General features: G+C 45.8%; 1 protein-coding gene across 5 annotated transcripts in view; it reads left to right on the top strand.

Moving 5' to 3' along the window:
• LOC123758917 (cell adhesion molecule Dscam2) overlaps nucleotides 1-18,224 on the top strand; it is a 355,224-nt gene that overhangs the window by 288,992 nt on the left and 48,008 nt on the right. For all 5 annotated transcript variants that reach the window (XM_069334603.1, XM_069334604.1, XM_069334605.1 and 2 more), the window contains exons 10-11: nucleotides 15,182-15,326; nucleotides 17,543-17,694. In XM_069334603.1, coding sequence (XP_069190704.1) covers nucleotides 15,182-15,326; nucleotides 17,543-17,694 — 297 coding nt within the window. The remainder of the gene's footprint in view (nucleotides 1-15,181; nucleotides 15,327-17,542; nucleotides 17,695-18,224) is intronic.

Here is an 18,224-nt window from a genome sequence, read left to right as displayed (position 1 = left end):
TATACATACATGTATACATGTATGTATACATGTACTAACATGTATGTATACATGGACTAACGTGACTATTGTGTACCATTCCACCACGTACTCACCTAATTGTACTCATATAATTGTGCTTGCGGGGGGTTGAACTCTGGCTCTTTGGTCCCGCCTCTCAACTGTCAATCAACTGATGTACAGATTCCTGAGCCTACCGGACTGCCAGATACATTCATACATACATACATACATACATATACACACACACACACACACACACACACACACACACACACACACACACACACACACACACACACACACACACACACACACACACACACATACATATATACATACATACACACATACATACATACATACATACATACATACATACACACACACACACATACATACATACATACATACATACATACATACATACATACATACATACATACATACATACATACATATATACATACATACCTGTATACATGTATACATGTATACTACTATCCGCCCTCAACTGTAGCGCAGATGAAGGATCAGACTCGTTAGAGTGTTATGTGACAAGTAGAAATTATACCCACATGCGGCTCCACAATCATGGTGATGGCCCATTAAGTGCTGCCATTACTGCCATTGGGGATTCATAGGAGCACGGCTACCATTGCCATCATTAGGATAAATTGTCCCATGACACCGGTGTAATGGAAGGGAAAGGGGGAGGGCAAGGGGGGGGGTGAGAGGGGGACAGGACAGTAAACACATCTGACCCCTTCCATCAGCGTTCACTCGCAAAATGTATCCCAAATGAAGGGTTTTGGACCACCATTTGGCTTTAATTATGGTTATTACTTGGGCAGGTTTGGTCCGATTGGCTGGTTGGTAACTTTTGTTCGGGCGTCAGTGGAAGAGGTGAGGTTGTTATGGTGGGTTGTTATGGTGGGTTGTTATGGTGGGTTGTTATGGTGGGTTGTTATGGTGAGGTTGTTATGGTGGGTTGTTATGGTGGGTTGTTATGGTGGGTTGTTATGGGGGTTGTTATGGTGGGTTGTTATGGTGGGTTGTTCTGCTGGGTTGTTATGGTGGGTTGTTATGGTGGGTTGTTATGGTGGGTTGTTATGGTGGGTTGTTCTGCTGGGTTGTTATGGGGGGTTGTTATGGTGGGTTGTTATGGTGGGTTGTTATGGTGGGTTGTTATGGTGGGTTGTTATGGTGAGGTTGTTATGGTGAGGTTGTTATGTTGGGTTGTTATGGTGGGTTGTTATGGTGAGGTTGTTATGGTGGGTTGTTATGGTGGGTTGTTATGGTGGGTTGTTATGGTGAGGTTGTTATGGTGAGGTTGTTATGTTGGGTTGTTATGGTGGGTTGTTATGGTGGGTTGTTATGGTGGGTTGTTATGGTGGGTTGTTATGGTGGGTTGTTATGGTGGGTTGTTATGGTGAGGTTGTTATGGTGGGTTGTTATGGGGGGTTGTTATGGTGGGTTGTTATGGTGGGTTGTTATGGTGGGTTGTTATGGTGAGGTTGTTATGGTGGGTTGTTATGGTGGGTTGTTATGGTGGGTTGTTATGGTGAGGTTGTTATGGTGAGGTTGTTATGTTGGGTTGTTATGGTGGGTTGTTATGGTGGGTTGTTCTGGTGGGTTGTTATGGTGGGTTGTTATGGGGGGTTGTTATGGTGGGTTGTTATGGTGGGTTGTTATGGTGGGTTGTTATGGTGGGTTGTTATGGTAGGTTGTTATGGGGGGTTGTTATGGGGGGTTGTTATGGTGGGTTCTTATGGTGGGTTGTTATGGGGGGTTGTTATGGTGGGTTGTTATGGTGGGTTGTTATGGGGGGTTGTTATGGGGGGTTGTTATGGTGGGTTGTTATGGTGAGGTTGTTATGGTGGGTTGTTATGGGGGGTTGTTCTGGTGGGTTATGGTGGGTTGTTATGGGGGGTTGTTATGGTGGGTTGTTATGGTGGGTTGTTCTGGTGGGTTGTTATGGTGGGTTGTTATGGGGGGTTGTTATGGTGGGTTGTTATGGTGGGTTGTTATGGTGGGTTGTTATGGGGGGTTGTTATGGGGGGTTGTTATGGTGGGTTGTTATGGTGAGGTTGTTATGGTGGGTTGTTATGGTGGGTTGTTATGGTGGGTTGTTATGGTGAGGTTGTTATGGTGGGTTGTTATGGTGAGGTTGTTATGGTGGGTTGTTATGGTGGGTTGTTATGGTGAGGTTGTTATGGTGGGTTGTTATGGTGAGGTTGTTATGGTGGGTTGTTATGGTGAGGTTGTTATGGGGGGTTGTTATGGTGGGTTGTTATGGTGAGGTTGTTATGGTGGGTTGTTATGGGGGGTTGTTATGGTGGGTTGTTATGGTGGGTTGTTATGGTGGGTTGTTATGGTGGGTTGTTATGGTGAGGTTGTTATGGTGGGTTGTTATGGTGGGTTGTTATGGTGGGTTGTTATGGGGGGTTGTTATGGTGAGGTTGTTATGGGGGGTTGTTATGGTGAGGTTGTTATGGTGGGTTGTTATGGTGGGTTGTTATGGTGGGTTGTTATGGTGGGTTGTTATGGTGGGTTGTTATGGTGGGTTGTTATGGTGGGTTGTTATGGTGAGTTGTTATGGGGGGTTGTTCATGCTGCTTATCTATCACAATGTGTAAAATGAGTGTCATTTTCTTGAGATAAGCAATAGCTACGGGCCTGGGCCCAAGAGCTGAGACTCACTCCTGTAGACACAAGTACCAAACTTGTGCCAGAACATAAAAGTACGTCTTACAAGGAAATACCAAGGGAACTAAACCTCGCTCCCTTGGAAGACAGAAGAACCCGAGGAGATATGATCTCGACATACATAATACTCATAAGTATTATGAGGGGTAGGCACGGCTATATCATTTTAATAGAGTTGCACACGGGCGCTTGAGATGTTAGTTCTTGGACCCCGCCTTTCTACCTGGCGGTTGGGTATATATTTATCTTTATTATCGGTCAAGCACAACCGCTTGGGCTAGACGGTACAGCGATGGTCTCGCTTCATGCAGGTCGGTGTTCAATCCCCGACCGTCCAAGCGGTTGGGCACCATTCCTTCCCCCCCGTCCCATCCCAAATCCTTATCCTGACCCCTTCTCAGTGCTATATAGTCGTAATGGCCTGGCGCTGTCTCCTAATACGTCCCTTATCGGCCAAGCATCATTTGATCAAGAAAACTATTAATACAGTCTTATCTCAAGACAAGAGAGAGAGAGAGAGAGAGAGAGAGAGAGAGAGAGAGAGGGAGAGAGAGAGAGAGAGAGAGAGAGAGAGAGAGAGAGAGAGAGAGAGAGAGAGAGAGAGAGAGAGAGAGAGAGCGTTCACTGGTGGAATTTCAATTTTTCTTTTTAAAAAAATCAGCTGACATTATGAAAAAAATTTCCCCTACTATGTTAATATTTACTGTACTCGCTAAGGATTAATTTAGCGAGAACAATGTTAACATGTTCACGCTTGGAAGAACATCTACTCTGGTGCAATTCTTTTTAACGATTATGGACCAGTTAACGAGTTTACAATGTTCTCTGTGATTTGGTATTCATTAGTTTCAGGTTATTTAGGTTCTTTTAAGTTTTAGATTGTTTTAATTGGTATTAAGTTCTTTTAAGTCAGCGTAAGTTGTCTTAAATGGTTTTTAGTTTCTTATGCTGGTTTAAGATGTTTTAAGTGCTCTTAAGTTGTTTAACAGTTCATAGAGGTCTACGACTCCTCAGCTTTGATCAATCAGCTTTGTGTGATTAGCGTGTCGTTTTATGATCCGATGCTGACACTATATAAAACGAGAATTTGCTTTTTTTCTTTTTAATACACCATACTGTCTATTATTTTACTTGGTGCTTTTGTTATGTGTTTGAATGCTTTTGTGTAGAGCATTGTTCACTGCATGAAAAGTCACAGCGTTGCAATACATGGAAACAATTATTTTTAATGTGATATATCTATATAATTACCAAACAGGCGTGGTTACAGATGTGCTCCTGTTGCTTAGTTGAGCTGTTAGTAATGAAGGAAGGTCATTATGAGGAGGAAGTGCTAAGCCAATATGACAGTATAATTCCTGGAAGGAATATGAGGAGATGAAAAGAGCCCTCCTTAGCCCTCCTCAGCCCTCCTCAGCCCTCCTTAGCCCTTCTCTGCAGCCCTCCTCTGCAGCCCTCCTCAGCCGCCCTCTACAGGAATACACTGCACCCCTGCCCTACTTTATTATTATTTCTCTCTCTCTCTCTCTCTCTCTCTCTCTCTCTCTCTCTCTCTCTCTCTCTCTCTCTCTCTCTCTCTCTCTCTCTCTCTCTCTCTCTCTCTCTCTCTCTGTCCCCTCCCCCTTCCTATCACCCCTCGTCTTCCCTCCACGATTCCCCTTTTCCATGTTGCCATTCTTCATACTCCCCTTCATTCCTTGACTGTGCTTCAGTCCTCCCTCTCTCCTTTAAATATTAGTTTATCCACTTTCCCCTTCTCTTATTCCCTCCTTTGTTCCCCTTCCTTGCCTTCCTCTCGGTCATAATTATTCTCTCTGGTCGTCTCCTCTTTATCACTCCTTATCCCTTCCCCCTCCTTCTCCTCTTTTTCCCTCTCTTCTCATAAATCCTAATTTATTCTTTCTTCCTCTTCTTTGTTCGCGTTCTTCGTCCCTTTCTTTTCTTTCTCTTCGTTCTTTCCCATCTCTTTCTCCCCCCCTCTCTCTCTCTCTCTCTCTCTCTCTCTCTCTCTCTCTCTCTCTCTCTCTCTCTCTCTCTCTCTCTCTCTCTCTCTCTCTCTCTCTGTGTCTCTCTCTCTCTCTCTCTCTCTCTCTCTCTCTCTCTCTCTCTCTCTCTCTCTCTCTCTCTCTCTCTCTCTCTCTCTCTCTCTCTCTCTCTCTCTCTCTCTCTCGCATATTAGCAACTTGTCTATATATTCAAGATCTGGGTAAGTATTTAACAAGCACTTAAGTGTCTACGTACGAAACCTATATATCTTTCGTCACTCAAGGCGGATTAGTTTGTATTTACGAAACAATTTATGCTCTCCTAAATTCAACGAGATTGCCTACAATAACAGTATCATTTCCAAGCTCTCCGTTTAATAAATACAAAATATACCGCCATGATTGTGACAAGATGTAGAGGTTTCGTAAAACCTGAATTTGGTAAAGGCGTGTTAATGTACAATGGAGTTATTGGTCAGGGCGGAGCCTCAAGAAGAGAGAGTGTTATAGATTTTCAACTCGAGGTTCCGTTCTGCTTGTCAGTCATCATATTAGCCCGTGAGTGTGGCGAGTTACTCCTTGAGTGCACACGATGGGAGGGCTGTGGCACTCTAGGGCGCCCGCCTAGCTGCTGCCGAGCCCAGGAGCTATGGTGGTCTTCACGTTAATAGAACGAAGAGTTTCAGATCAGGGTATGGCTCCGGCTGGCATGCTATGATGGTGTTAGTGTCCCTCTCTGTCTCTCTCTCTGTCTCTCTCTCTCTCTGTCTCTGTCTCTCTCTCTGTCTCTGTCTCTCTCTCTCTCTCTGTCTCTCTCTCTCTCTCTCTCTCTCTCTCTCTCTCTCTCTCTCTCTCTCTCTCTCTCTCTCTCTCTCTCTCTCTCTCTCTCTCTCTCTGTCTCTCTCTCTCTCTCTGTCTCTCTCTCTCTCTCTCTCTCTCTCTCTCTCTCTCTCTCTCTCTCTCTCTCTCTCTCTCTCTCTCTCTCTCTCTCTCTCTCTCTCTCTCTCTCACTCTCGTTGCAAGAGCCGGTCGGAACATGTTTTGTGCTGCAGGGTGCTCTCAAAGCCGGCCTGCTTTTGTTAGCATGCACACTCCTCTGATCCGCCCAATTAGAATCTAAATTAGACAAACCAATCAGGATTCCGGATTATTTTAACCAATTAGTGCACAGTATTCCGTTAGCTAATTGGGGGATTTCAGCCCAGACAGAGACAGAGAAGGGTTTATAGCTATTTAATTTTTTTTTGGGGGGCGAGGGTTCGATTTTTAGTCTAATCTTCTTTTTATGATCTTTTTCGTAAACATCGAAATAGGATCTTTTGATATTGTTTTTTATAATTCTTCATTATTCTATCTGATATACACTTGCTTGCGACGATATATATATATATATATATATATATATATATATATATATATATATATATATATATATATATATATATATATATATATATATATATATTGGATAAGATTAGATTCAGGAAACCCTTAGGTGGAAATTGGTTTATAAGTTGGATGGTTGTTTATGGACCAAATTACCGGCTAACATGATTGACGTGGGTGTACTTGATTGTTTTAATCGTAGGATAGACATAACCACTCCCGTGGTTTGGTTTATCGAGGTCCTCGACTAACTACTGACCTCCAGGATGTGACCCCATAACAGTTGTTGAACTCCAGGGGTAACTATTTACTGGTAGGGGAAGAGGTGCATCAGATGAAAGGAAACGAGCCGAACTATTTCTGTTCCGACAGGGGGTTGAACTCGGGATTCCCGATTGTGAGTCGATGGTTCATTTCCCGCCGTTGCTATAGGGAAGAACTGACATGGGAGGCAGGTGTGGGAGGCAGGTGTGGGAGGCAGGTGTGGGAGGCTGGTGTGGGAGGCAGGTGTGGGAGGCTGGTGTGGGAGGCAGGTGTGGGAGGCTGGTGTGGGAGGCTGGTGTGGGAGGCTGGTGTAGGAGGCTGGTGTGGGAGGCTGGTGTGTGGGAGGCTGGTGTGGGAGGCTGGTGTGGGAGGCAGGTGTGGGAGGCTGGTGTGGGATCCTGACGTAGGAGGCTGGTGTGGGAGGCTGGTGTGGGAGGCAGGTGTGGGAGGCAGGTGTGGGAGGCTGGTGTGGGAGGCAGGTGTGGGAGGCTGGTGTGGGAGGCTGGTGTGGGAGGCAGGTGTGGGAGGCTGGTGTGGGAGGCTGGTGTGGGAGGCTGGTGTGGGATCCTGACGTAGGAGGCTGGTGTGGGAAGCTGGTGTGGGATCCTGACGTAGGAGGCTGGTGTGGGAGGCAGGTGTGGGATCCTGACGTATGAGGCTGGTGTGGGAGGCAGGTGTGGGAGGCTGGTGTGGGATCCTGACGTAGGAGGCTGGTGTGGGAGGCTGGCAGCAATAGTGAGATGAGTCAGTCAGCTGTCGGGTTAAGATCAGATCTCTATATGTGTATTACTGTGCTGTGTCGGCCGAGGCATGGCTGTCAGCTCAATGTGTCAGCCTCTCACTCACACACTGACGTGAGAGTATGTCCTCTCTCTCTACCTGAGTTACTACCACCACCACCAGTACTTTTACTACTTTACTACTACTACTACTACTACTACTACTACTACTACTACTACTACTACTACTACTACCTCTACCGAGAGCACTACCGCAGCACGCCGGAACAACCACCACGAAGCATCAGTAAGTGTACGCTGGAGTCTTTGTGATCACGTGGAAGGTAAGTACGACATCTTAAGTCACCACGTGCTCATCTTATCTCTGTGTCCAGCTGGGACTTAAGTATGAAGTCATACTTGAGTGTGTATTGGTATTCTTAGCGACAGCAAGTTGGGTAGCGTCTACCTAGTCCTTCACGGCCTCCGAACTGAACATTTTTAAGTGTGTAAATCACGTCAATTAACAGGTGATGAACAGGACCACTTTAAGAACACTCTAAGAACATTTTAAGAACACGACCAAGAATTCTGAAGCGGTGCTCAGTTTTTACTGTGGGGAAAAAATATGAAAACATTCCCTTGTATTCCTTTGACAATATTTGTTCAGTTGTTTTTCGATGTGTTGACTTTTTCCACGGAGGCCTTGGCTTTGGCTTAGTTGTGAGTGTGTATGTTGTGTTTGTGTGAGTTGTGTTTGTGTTTTGTTTGGCGTGTTCGGTTCGTTGGTTGTATTTGTTTGTGAGTTTTGTTTTATGGTGAGCTCTGTTTGTAAAAATACTTTTTTTTTAGTCAACAATTGTCTGCGACGTATGTTTTTTGTCAGTAAAAATAATAAGGTCTGTGTTTGTATCTCTTCAGCGAAACATCTTTATCATTGCCACACTTGAGACGATCGTATATACTGCCCTTGTCCTCACGTTCTCAGATTGGATTTCTCTCTTTCTGTCACCATAGTCCCCTCTTTGTATATATGTTCCCGTTTTCTGATACACATATTTTTTTTTAGATTTCTCGTGTCATATTTCTCTTCTTTCCCATTTCTAATTTCCTCTCTCTCTCCCTCGCATCTCCTCTCTCTCTCTCTCTCTCTCTCTCTCTCTCTCTCTCTCTCTCTCTCTCTCTCTCTCTCTCTCTCTCTCTCTCTCTCTCTCTCTCTCTCTCTTTCTCTTTCTCTCTCTCTCTCTCTCTCTCTCTCTCTCTCTCTCTCTCTCTCTCTCTCTCTCTCTCTCTCTCTCTCTCTCTCTCTCTCTCTCTCTCTCTCGCCTTCATCAGTGTGGGTTTTCAAGGGACATTCACACCTTTATTCTCACCATCTTGTTCAGTGTGTATGTGTCCTTATCCAGTGTGTATGTGTCCTTATCCAGGGTGTATGTGTCCTTATCCAGGGTGCATGTGTCCTTATCCAGGGTGCATGTGTCCTTATCCAGGGTGTATGTGTCCTTATCCAGGGTGTATGTGTCCTTATCCAGGGTGTATGTGTCCTTATCCAGGGTGCATGTGTCCTTATCCAGGGTGTATGTGTCCTTATCCAGGGTGCATGTGTCCTTATCCAGGTTGTATGTGTCCTTATCCAGGGTGTAGGTGTCCTTATCCAGGGTGTAGGTGTCCTTATCCAGGGTGTATGTGTCCTTATCCAGGGTGTAGGTGTCCTTATCCAGGGTGTAGGTGTCCTTATCCAGGGTGCATGTGTCCTTATCCAGGGTGTATGTGTCCTTATCCAGGGTGTATGTGCCCTTATCCAGGGTGTATGTGTCCTTATCCAGAGTGTATGTGTCCTTATCCAGGGTGTATGTGTCCTTATCCAGGGTGTATGTGTCCTTATCCAGGGTGTATGTGTCCTTATCCAGGGTGTATGTGCCCTTATCCAGGGTGTATGTGTCCTTATCCAGGGTGCATGTGTCCTTATCCAGGGTGTATGTGCCCTTATCCAGGGTGTATGTGCCCTTTTCCAGGGTGTATGTGCCCTTATCCAGGGTGTAGTGTCTGCCTCAGTATACATGACCCTGGAGAAAGTGTGACCTGACCCCCCCCCCCCGTTAGGAACGGCAGGAGGGGGTCACGTTATTGTACATTATTGATATTTTCTGTTTATCCACTCTCCTTCCCTCTCTCCCTCCTTCCATCCATGTCTCCTCTTATCCTTTACCTCTCACTCTCTCCCTCCCTCCTTCCCTATCTCCCTGTTTCTCTCCCTCCCTCCCTCCTTCTCTTATCTCCCTGTTTCTCTCCCTCCCTCCTTCTCTTATCTCCCTGTTTCTCTCCCTCCCTCCTTCTCTTATCTCCCTGTTTCTCTCCCTCCCTCCTTCTCTTATCTCCCTGTTTCTCTCCCTCCCTCCTTCTCTTATCTCCCTGTTTCTCTCCCTCCCTCCTTCTCTTATCTCCCTGTTTCTCTCCCTCCCTCCTTCTCTTATCTCCCTGTTTCTCTCCCTCCCTCCTTCTCTTATCTCCCTGTTTCTCTCCCTCCCTCCTTCTCTTATCTCCCTGTTTCTCTCCCTGCCTCTACTCATTTCTCACTTCACAATTGGTCTACTCCTGTTTACCCCTCTTCCCCCAGTTATTCTCCTCTACTCATTTCCGCTGTTCTTATTGTGAGTTGCGTGCGTGTGTGTGGTGCTCTTGCGTGCCTCGGCGTGTGGTCGTTTGTGTGTGTGTGTGTGTGTGTGTGTGTGGCTGGTATATCAGTATATCACTTATGTGTGGCTAGTATATCAGTAGTGATCTGAGGTATCCTCATGATCCTTATTGACACTGTTACCACACGATACAGTATTCCTGAGTATGGCATTCTGTCTCTGTGTCAGCGTCTGTCTGTGCCTGTCTCTGGGTGTCTGTCTCTCTCTGTCTATACTCACCAAGTTGTGCTTGCGGGGGGAATGAGCTTTGACTCACAGGGCGACTTCCACCCCCTCTCTCACCCACTGCTCACAGGGGTGACCCCACCGGACTTTTCTTGGCGGTGATGTAGCTGTCAACCCCAGCCAGAGCCTATTTCCCAAGACGTCAGGATAGCGATGATAGCCCCGGTCCCATAGATAGCACACTCCCCCATCTCCTGTTCTGAAGGTCAACACCCCCACAGTCACCATGATGGGGACTTCGTGGTGACCATTGTAGTGGTGACCATTGTAGTGGTGACCTTCACAGTGACTGAAAGCAATCTTAGAAATAATATTGACTGCGATAATAATGTATTATATTATGTTTATGTATAATAATGTATTATATTATGTTTATGTATATAATATAATTCAACGCACATACAACCATCTTCAACGCACATACACCCATCTTCAACACACATACACCCATCTTCAACGCACATACACCTATCTTCAACGCACATACACGCATCTTCAACGCACATACACCCATCTTCAACGCACATACACCTATATTCAACGCACATACAACCATCCTCAACGCACATACACCCATATTCAACGCACGAACACACAGGAAAATACTTAGAGTACACCCTTTAAAATGTATTTAATGCTCTTCAAAACCCAGTACACCGTATAGAGGAATTTGAACCCGTCGCAGAAGTTAGCACACAACACAGTGTGATACGCCGGAAACAAATTAGTTGAAAGCAAACAAAAACCCCCATTTTATACTCACCAAAAAATTCAACAGGGAATTACCTCCCATCAGGATTAAACTCCATAAATTTGCAGGAAGCTATCCATCTCTCGGTCCACCCGGGCTGGCGGCCTCCTCGCTCTCCTCCGGTTCCATCTATCTTCAAGGCTCCAGCGGTCTTTGCTTGCGGGGGTCTGGGCGAATGGAGCGGTCTTTGCTTGCGGGGGTCTGGGCGGATGGAGCGGTCTTTGCTTGCCGGAGGGGTCTGGCCGGATGGAGCGGTCTTTGCTTGCCGGGGGTCTGGTCGGATGGAGCGGTCTTTGCTTGCCGGGGGTCTGGTCGGATGGAGCGGTGTTTGCTTGCGGGGGGTCTGGTCGGATGGAGCGGTGTTTGCTTGCGGGGGTCTGGTCGGATGGAGCGGTCTTTGCTTGCGGGGGTCTGGGCGGATGGAGCGGTCTTTGCTTGCGGGGGTCTGGGCGGATGGAGCGGTCTTTGCTTGCGGGGGTCTGGGCGGATGGAGCGGTGTTTGCTTGCGGGGGTCTGCTCGGATGGAGCGGTGTTTGCTTGCGAGGGTCTGGTCGGATGGAGCGATGTTTGCTTGCGGGGGTCTGGTCGGATTTAGCGGTCTTTGCTTGCCGGGGGGGTCTGCTCGGATGGAGCGGTCTTTGCTTGCGGGGGTCTGGTCGGATAGAGCGGTGTTTGCTTGCGGGGGTCTGGTCGGATAGAGCGGTCTTTGCTTGCGGGGGTCTCGCCGGATGGAGCGGTCTTTGATTGCGGGGGGGGGGTGTGGTCGGATGGAGCGGTCTTTGCTTGCGGGGGGGGGGTCTGGCCGGGTGGAGCGGTCTTTGCTTGCGGGGGGGGGAGTCTGGCCGGATGGAGCGGTCTTTGCTTGCGGGGGGGGGGGGTCTGGCCGGGTGGAGCGGTCTTTGCTTGCGGGGGGTCTGGCCGGATGGAGCGGTCTTTGCTTGCGGGGGTCTGGCCGGATGGAGAGATCTCTGCGGGAGTCTGGCCGGATGGAGTAATCTTTGCGAGTGTGCCGCGGATCGGAGGGTGAGAGATTCTTTGAGCTCCTCGCTGTTTGATCAGTTAGACTGCTTCCCGTCGAGCTGTTGTTTGTGGCACTCTCTCAGGTTCAAGCAGCTTGTTATTGTTGGTGCTCTGTTTGTGGGGTTGTCTGTGGAGTAGGGGAGTGAGAGGGGAGAGAAGGGGGGGGGTTATGAAAGGGGTGTAAATTTTTTATCTCTGCTCTAACTTTCATCCAATATTTACGACTCATCAATAAGCTTTTACTAAAATTAGGAAGAGGAGTGGTAGAGCTGTGGTGGTTTATATATATATATATATATATATATATATATATATATATATATATATATATATATATATATATATATATATATATATATATATTGTTTAACCTATCTCAGTAGCCAAAAGCATGCATACGTACCGTTGATTAAGTTCGACATTATCAATATAGTTGTAGAGATGGTAAATGGTTGGAAATTAATATCCTGTGTCTAAAGCGTGGCCAGATAGCATCAGTAATTGACTGACACGCAGAGCCTCGTTCATATCAATCACTGTCAGAAGAGACGTGCATTTTTCAGTATCTAACCTCCATTACAGGAGTATAGAGAGGGAGACAGAGAGACAGAGACAGAGAGAGAGAGACAGAGAGACAGAGACAGAGAGACAGAGAGAGAGAGACAGAGAGACAGAGACAGGGAGAGAGAGACAGAGAGACAGAGAGAGAGAGACAGAGAGAGAGAGACAGAGAGACAGAGACAGGGAGACAGAGAGAGAGACAGAGAGACAGAGACAGGGAGAGACTTGGGTTGGAGGCAAGAATACAAATAATTTAATTTACAATATAATTTCTCGCATTTGGCTTTTCTTCCCCAGACATTTCTTATGCGGAGAGAATTGCCTACTGACCCTCTCGTAAAACATTTTACAAGGGACGTGACACACACACACGTGTAGTGAGAGTACGATATTGACGTATTGGATGACACGGTGTGTGTGTGTGTACTCACCTAGTTTTACTCACCTAGTTGTGCTTGCGGGAGCTGAGCTCTGGCTCTTTGGTGACGCCTCTCAACTGTCAACTGGTGTACAGATTCCTGGGTCTATTGGGCTCTGTCCAATCTACATTTGAGACTGTGTATTGGAGTCTGCCTCCACCACGTCATACCTCCACCATGTGTGTGTGTGTGTGTGTGTGTGTGCGCACGCAGAGAGAGAGAGAGACCCCCACACACAACTCCGGCACTACAACGCTGGCCACTACGACAGTCAGATCAATAATCCACGATACACGGCGCCCTAGTCCGGTTAAATGGAGGGCAGATGCGGGGGAGGAGGGGGGGGGGGAGGAGGAGGGGCAGAAGGGGAGAAGAGATGTCAGAGAGAACTGAAGAGATGTGATGATATGAGGGAGGAGGGTGGGGGTGGGGGGTTGTGTCTGAAGTACATGAGACCGTCACTCTAGCAACCAGGCCATGGATGCTCACAATAAGAAAAACAGTTCTTCGGAGTACCTACCTGATACTCAACTGAGACTCTAAATCTTACTTATGTAGGAAGGGGCACCTGAGTATACCTAAGTACAGGGTTCCTCTCCCGGCAACGGGAATTATTAAGAATTCCTCTTTGTCCCATTTATTATTTTATGTCCATTTCCACTACGTCCACTTCCTCCTCGTTCATTTCCCCTTTTCCCATTTCCCCTCATCGTCCTCATCCCCCCTCGTCTTCTCCTCGTCTTCTCTTCCTCTCCCCAATCATCGGGGTGCCGCTATAATTTCACCAGGGCATGAAGAAAATTAATTACTTTCGAGAAAAAAAATCCGGACATGTAATTAGCTTCTCGAAGCCATCAGGAAAAACAATTACCTTTGGCAGTGTGTTAAGTAAGATATAAATATTTAATTTAGTCGACTCGGCACACCAATAGAGCAACCTTTTTCCAGGTGCAGGGAGAATATATAAGAAAAATATATAAGAACATATTTAACGTCATCAGGAGAGATAATATTGTGCAGTTTGTGATTTTTTTGTGTTGAGTCTGTTGTGGTCTGGTGGCTATGTAGCGAGTATATCGCCTTGAGATGGAGCCTAACCATCTTATGTAAACTATGCTACATCTTACTTACACCTGTGAACTCATTTCTAAACTTCATAGAGTGAATGAGCTCTTGTTCATTATCTAGAGGGAATGTTTTTTGTCTCTCTCTCTCTCTCTCTCTCTCTCTCTCTCTCTCTCTCTCTCTCTCTCTCTCTCTCTCTCTCTCTCTCTCTCTCTCTCTCTCTCTCTCTCCATTTATCTAGCCCTACAAAAAAGCCTGGGAAGGTTTCCTGGGGTTTCTAACGTCTTGGGATAATGAGGCTTTAGTTTGGTGCGGGTTTTTGTTCCTGCGTGTAAATGAGGAGGTAATTGGCTGTTTAGCATAGTAAAGAGGAGATGGGCTCGTTCGAAGACCTCCAACCAGCTTCTCCACCTCTGTCTTAGACACCTGCAGCTGCTGTTGCTGCTGATCGAGGTTTGTATATCTTCTTTATCATTTATTTTGTGTGTGTGTTCGTACACATACATATGAAACCGGTGTTTGAACCATGCTTGAAACTACCATTCACACGGGTCTCTAATGTTTACATTTCACAATCAGAAACGAGAGAGAAATGAAGGTTTTCTCCAAAAATCTAGCAGAAAATATTCCTATTTTGCTACATTTCAACATTTTTTATAACACATGTAAAACTATTTTGCATGGGTCTGTTTTACATATCTCACGTTTGAAGGTGGAAGTGAGTATTTGGGTCAATTTATTTTGTTCTTGAGTATAACAGAACGATCTTCACTCTACGAGTGAAGATCTTACGAGAGTTCTGTGTGTTGGTCAATACAAGTCTAAACGCAGCCTTTCCTCTCGTATAACACGGCGGATTTTGACGTCCAAATTCCAAACAGACACAATATGATGTATTATAAATCATCAAAATATGATGTATTATAATTCATCAAATATGATGTATTATAAATCATCAAAATATGATGTATTATATATCACAGCGGTTCGAAAACATTCACGTTTTCTATGCTAGGTGTTGCTCGGTTATGTTAAGTTCGGGTGTGTTAGTACAGCGTTTTTTGTCCGTTGTGACAACTTGAGAGAACTGGCTGTGTAACGAACAGTCTGTTTAATACTTATCTTAACGAACTATCTGTTGAGTAATACAGATTTTAACGAACTATCTTGTAACTAATACTAAGCGTTAATGAACAATCTGGGGGATAATTCAGGTCTTGAAGAACTCATATGTATCCTGTATTAACTGCTGCTACATAGCCTTCCCGGCTTGGTGCCTTGTGTGGATATTGCTTACTTTATTAACTTCAATAATATGTATGTATTTTAATGTTTCATTGGCATATATTGGAGCTATAAGCGTGCATACCTCCCCCTACAGACTCAGCGCCGGTACTGGAATATCGCTTCATAAGTCAGACGTTGCAGCCGGGCCCCTCAGTGAGCTTAAAATGTATCGCGTCAGGGGCACCAACCCCTCACGTCTCCTGGACTCTTGATGGCTTCCCCCTCCCGCAACATGACAGGTCAGTTAACGCTGGTAATAACTATAATTATGCTACCTGAGCCATTAAAGAACCGATTGGTTCAAATACTTGTCAGTTTTATTATCTAACAAGGTGCAGTGTTTACTATAGGGTTAATGATGATGTTGGTACTCCTGTGTATGTTTTCGCGCGTTGTCGTAACCGCAATTCAGTGTTGTGTATGGGACATTTTTAGCATTAAAAGATATGCATAAAAATGCGGAAAGGAGTGCCTTTAACGCATGGTTTTAAGGCTAGAGTTAGTGGGGGGGTTGGATAGGGTGAGGAGGACGCAAGGAGAGGCGCGTGACTAAGGATAGCGGCCATAGAGAGCCTGTTAATAACGATAGGATACTCTCGTGGTGGCAGTAGAGATGGGGGTGAACTGCTGGTCATAACCATAACTCTCCATGACAATGGTTGCCCTGCAGGACATTTTCCTGGTTGGTTAGATCCCACCCTCTGTGTGTGTGTGTGTGTGTGTGTGTGTGTGTGTGTGTGTGTGTGTGTGTGTGTGTGTGTCTGTGTGTGTGTGTGTCTGTGTGTGTGTGTGTCTGTGTGTGTGTGTCTGTGTGTGTGTGTCTGTGTGTGTGTGTCTGTGTGTGTGTGTGTGTGTGTGTGTGTGTGTGTGTGTGTGTGTGTGTGTGTGTGTGTGTGTGTGTGTGTCTGTGTGTGTGTGTGTGTATAGGGTGGGGTAGGCCGTCCCGCTCTGCGTGTGGGTCTGTTCCTCTCTCCTTGTGTCTGAGTGTATGGCGGCGTCTGTGTACATGGAGTTTTTTAAGTGTTTTCATTACATCGAGTCAGTAACTGTGTCAGTCAGTATTGTCGTTATATGGCTTATCTCTTGAGATTTTTTTTAATTGCGTGAAGGCGTTGTGTTTAGACTTGCCAGTGGTGCCAATCAGGGCTTAGACCGTGTCGTGGAACCTGAAATCCATGTGGGCTCAGGTAATATCATTTGCTGCTTTGAGAGCGAGTGTGTTGTAGAGTCTACGGGCGTTTTTTGAACGGAAATTGGATGGCAACGCTAGAGTTTATTGTGGTGGAGGGTTGTGTGGTAGTGCCATCAATGTTGTGGCTATGTGGCGTTATTGCCTGATGTCACTTCGAGACGTTGTGGTATCAGAGCAACAATGTAGCATGCACATAGTACCTAAATGGCAATGTGGTATTGGCACATAGTACCAGGAAATGTTACCACATTTGAAGGAGAGACCCAACACCAATATGATTTTCACCTCTCCGCTTTATCTAACAAAGCTGCAACTACCTCCCAACTACCAATACATTGGGATTCCTCTCCGGGAGCTTCACGTATACTCCACGAGAGGTGATTGATGCCGCCACCAGCCGGAAAAGGGAAATAGAATTTCGGTTCCGTTCATAAGTCTATTTTCAGGGCAGATACTATCACTCGACACCACCAAAAGCTGCAAATAATATATATATATATATATATATATATATATATATATATATATATATATATATATATATATATATATATACATATATATATATATATATATATATATATATATATATATATATATATATATATATATATATATATATATATATATATATATGTAGTCATCAGCATCTCGTGTGATGTATTTCTACTCCACTCGTTACCACACAGCAATCATTGGTTTCTTTGGCAGAGAATTTAATTGGTTTTCTTTGAGTGTTAGTGAGGATATCTGACACTGGTGCGTGTATCCCACCTGGTTCTCCCCGTCTCTGAGGTGAACCGTATGAATACACTCTTGACTTGCTGTATTCAGCCCTCTCCCAGAGTGAGGTCTCCTCCCTCACTGTCCTCCTCCCGAGCTGTGATCACCCCTCTCTCTCTCTCTCTCTCTCTCTCTCTCTCTCTCTCTCTCTCTCTCTCTCTCTCTCTCTCTCTCTCTCTCTCTCTCTCTCTCTCTCTCTCTCTCTCTCTCTCTCACTGTGATCAATATTCTCTCTCTCCTTCCCTACCTATTTACGTTCACCTATCTTACTTCCGCTTATTCCCCAACTTCATTCAGGTTTCCATATCATGTTTCACATCCTTCCTCCCCTCTGCGACCAAAGATAGTCACTTGGACACACACACACAATCTGCATTTCTGCCTGTTCCACTTCACCCCTATTCCTCTTCCCCATTCCTCTCCGACCAACTGACCTACTCGCAGCGACTACATCACCTCCCTTCCCGCTGGCACCAACAGGCTGGTGGTGGGTCAGTACGTGGGGATGGGCGGGGCGGTGGTGAGCCACGTCAACCTGACGGGCGTGAGGGCGGAGGACGGGGGCGCCTACACCTGTATCGCCGCCAACAGGGCGGGGTCCGCCTCCCACACCGCCAAGCTCAACGTCTACGGTAAGTTTAGTGAGGTTTGGGTCGAGACGTTGAACCTGAAATACGTTTATTGAGGTAAAATACACACAAAGGGATGAGGTAGCTCAAGCTATTCTCACCCCGTTCAGTACAACGTGTTCATACATATATAGACACACACATCACAAATAATAGTTGACCAGACCACACACTAGAAGGTGAAGGGACGACGACGTTTCGGTCCGTCCTGGACCATTCTTAAGTCACAATCAACTTGAGAATTGTCCAAGACGGACCGAAATGTCGTCGTCCCTTCACCTTCTAGTGTGTGGTCTGGTCAACTTACTTTAGCCACGTTATTGTGACTCATCGTCTGCATCACAAATAATAAACATATTGACGAACATTCTGAGAGATAAATATATACATTTCCTCCCAGGTTGAGACGTTGGTGAGATCTTTTAATAGATTTTTCCCATTGCTGAAAATATGCAGCAATGGAAAGTTATATTTTATCACAGGTATTGTATTGTATTCTAGTGTGTTTGTGTGTAAGTCTAAATTTTCTCGCT

The sequence above is a fragment of the Procambarus clarkii genome, chromosome 31 (assembly GCF_040958095.1).
Source record: "Procambarus clarkii isolate CNS0578487 chromosome 31, FALCON_Pclarkii_2.0, whole genome shotgun sequence".
Taxonomy (NCBI): Eukaryota; Metazoa; Arthropoda; class Malacostraca; order Decapoda; family Cambaridae; genus Procambarus; species Procambarus clarkii.
This window is presented reverse-complemented; position numbering and strand designations above follow the sequence as displayed.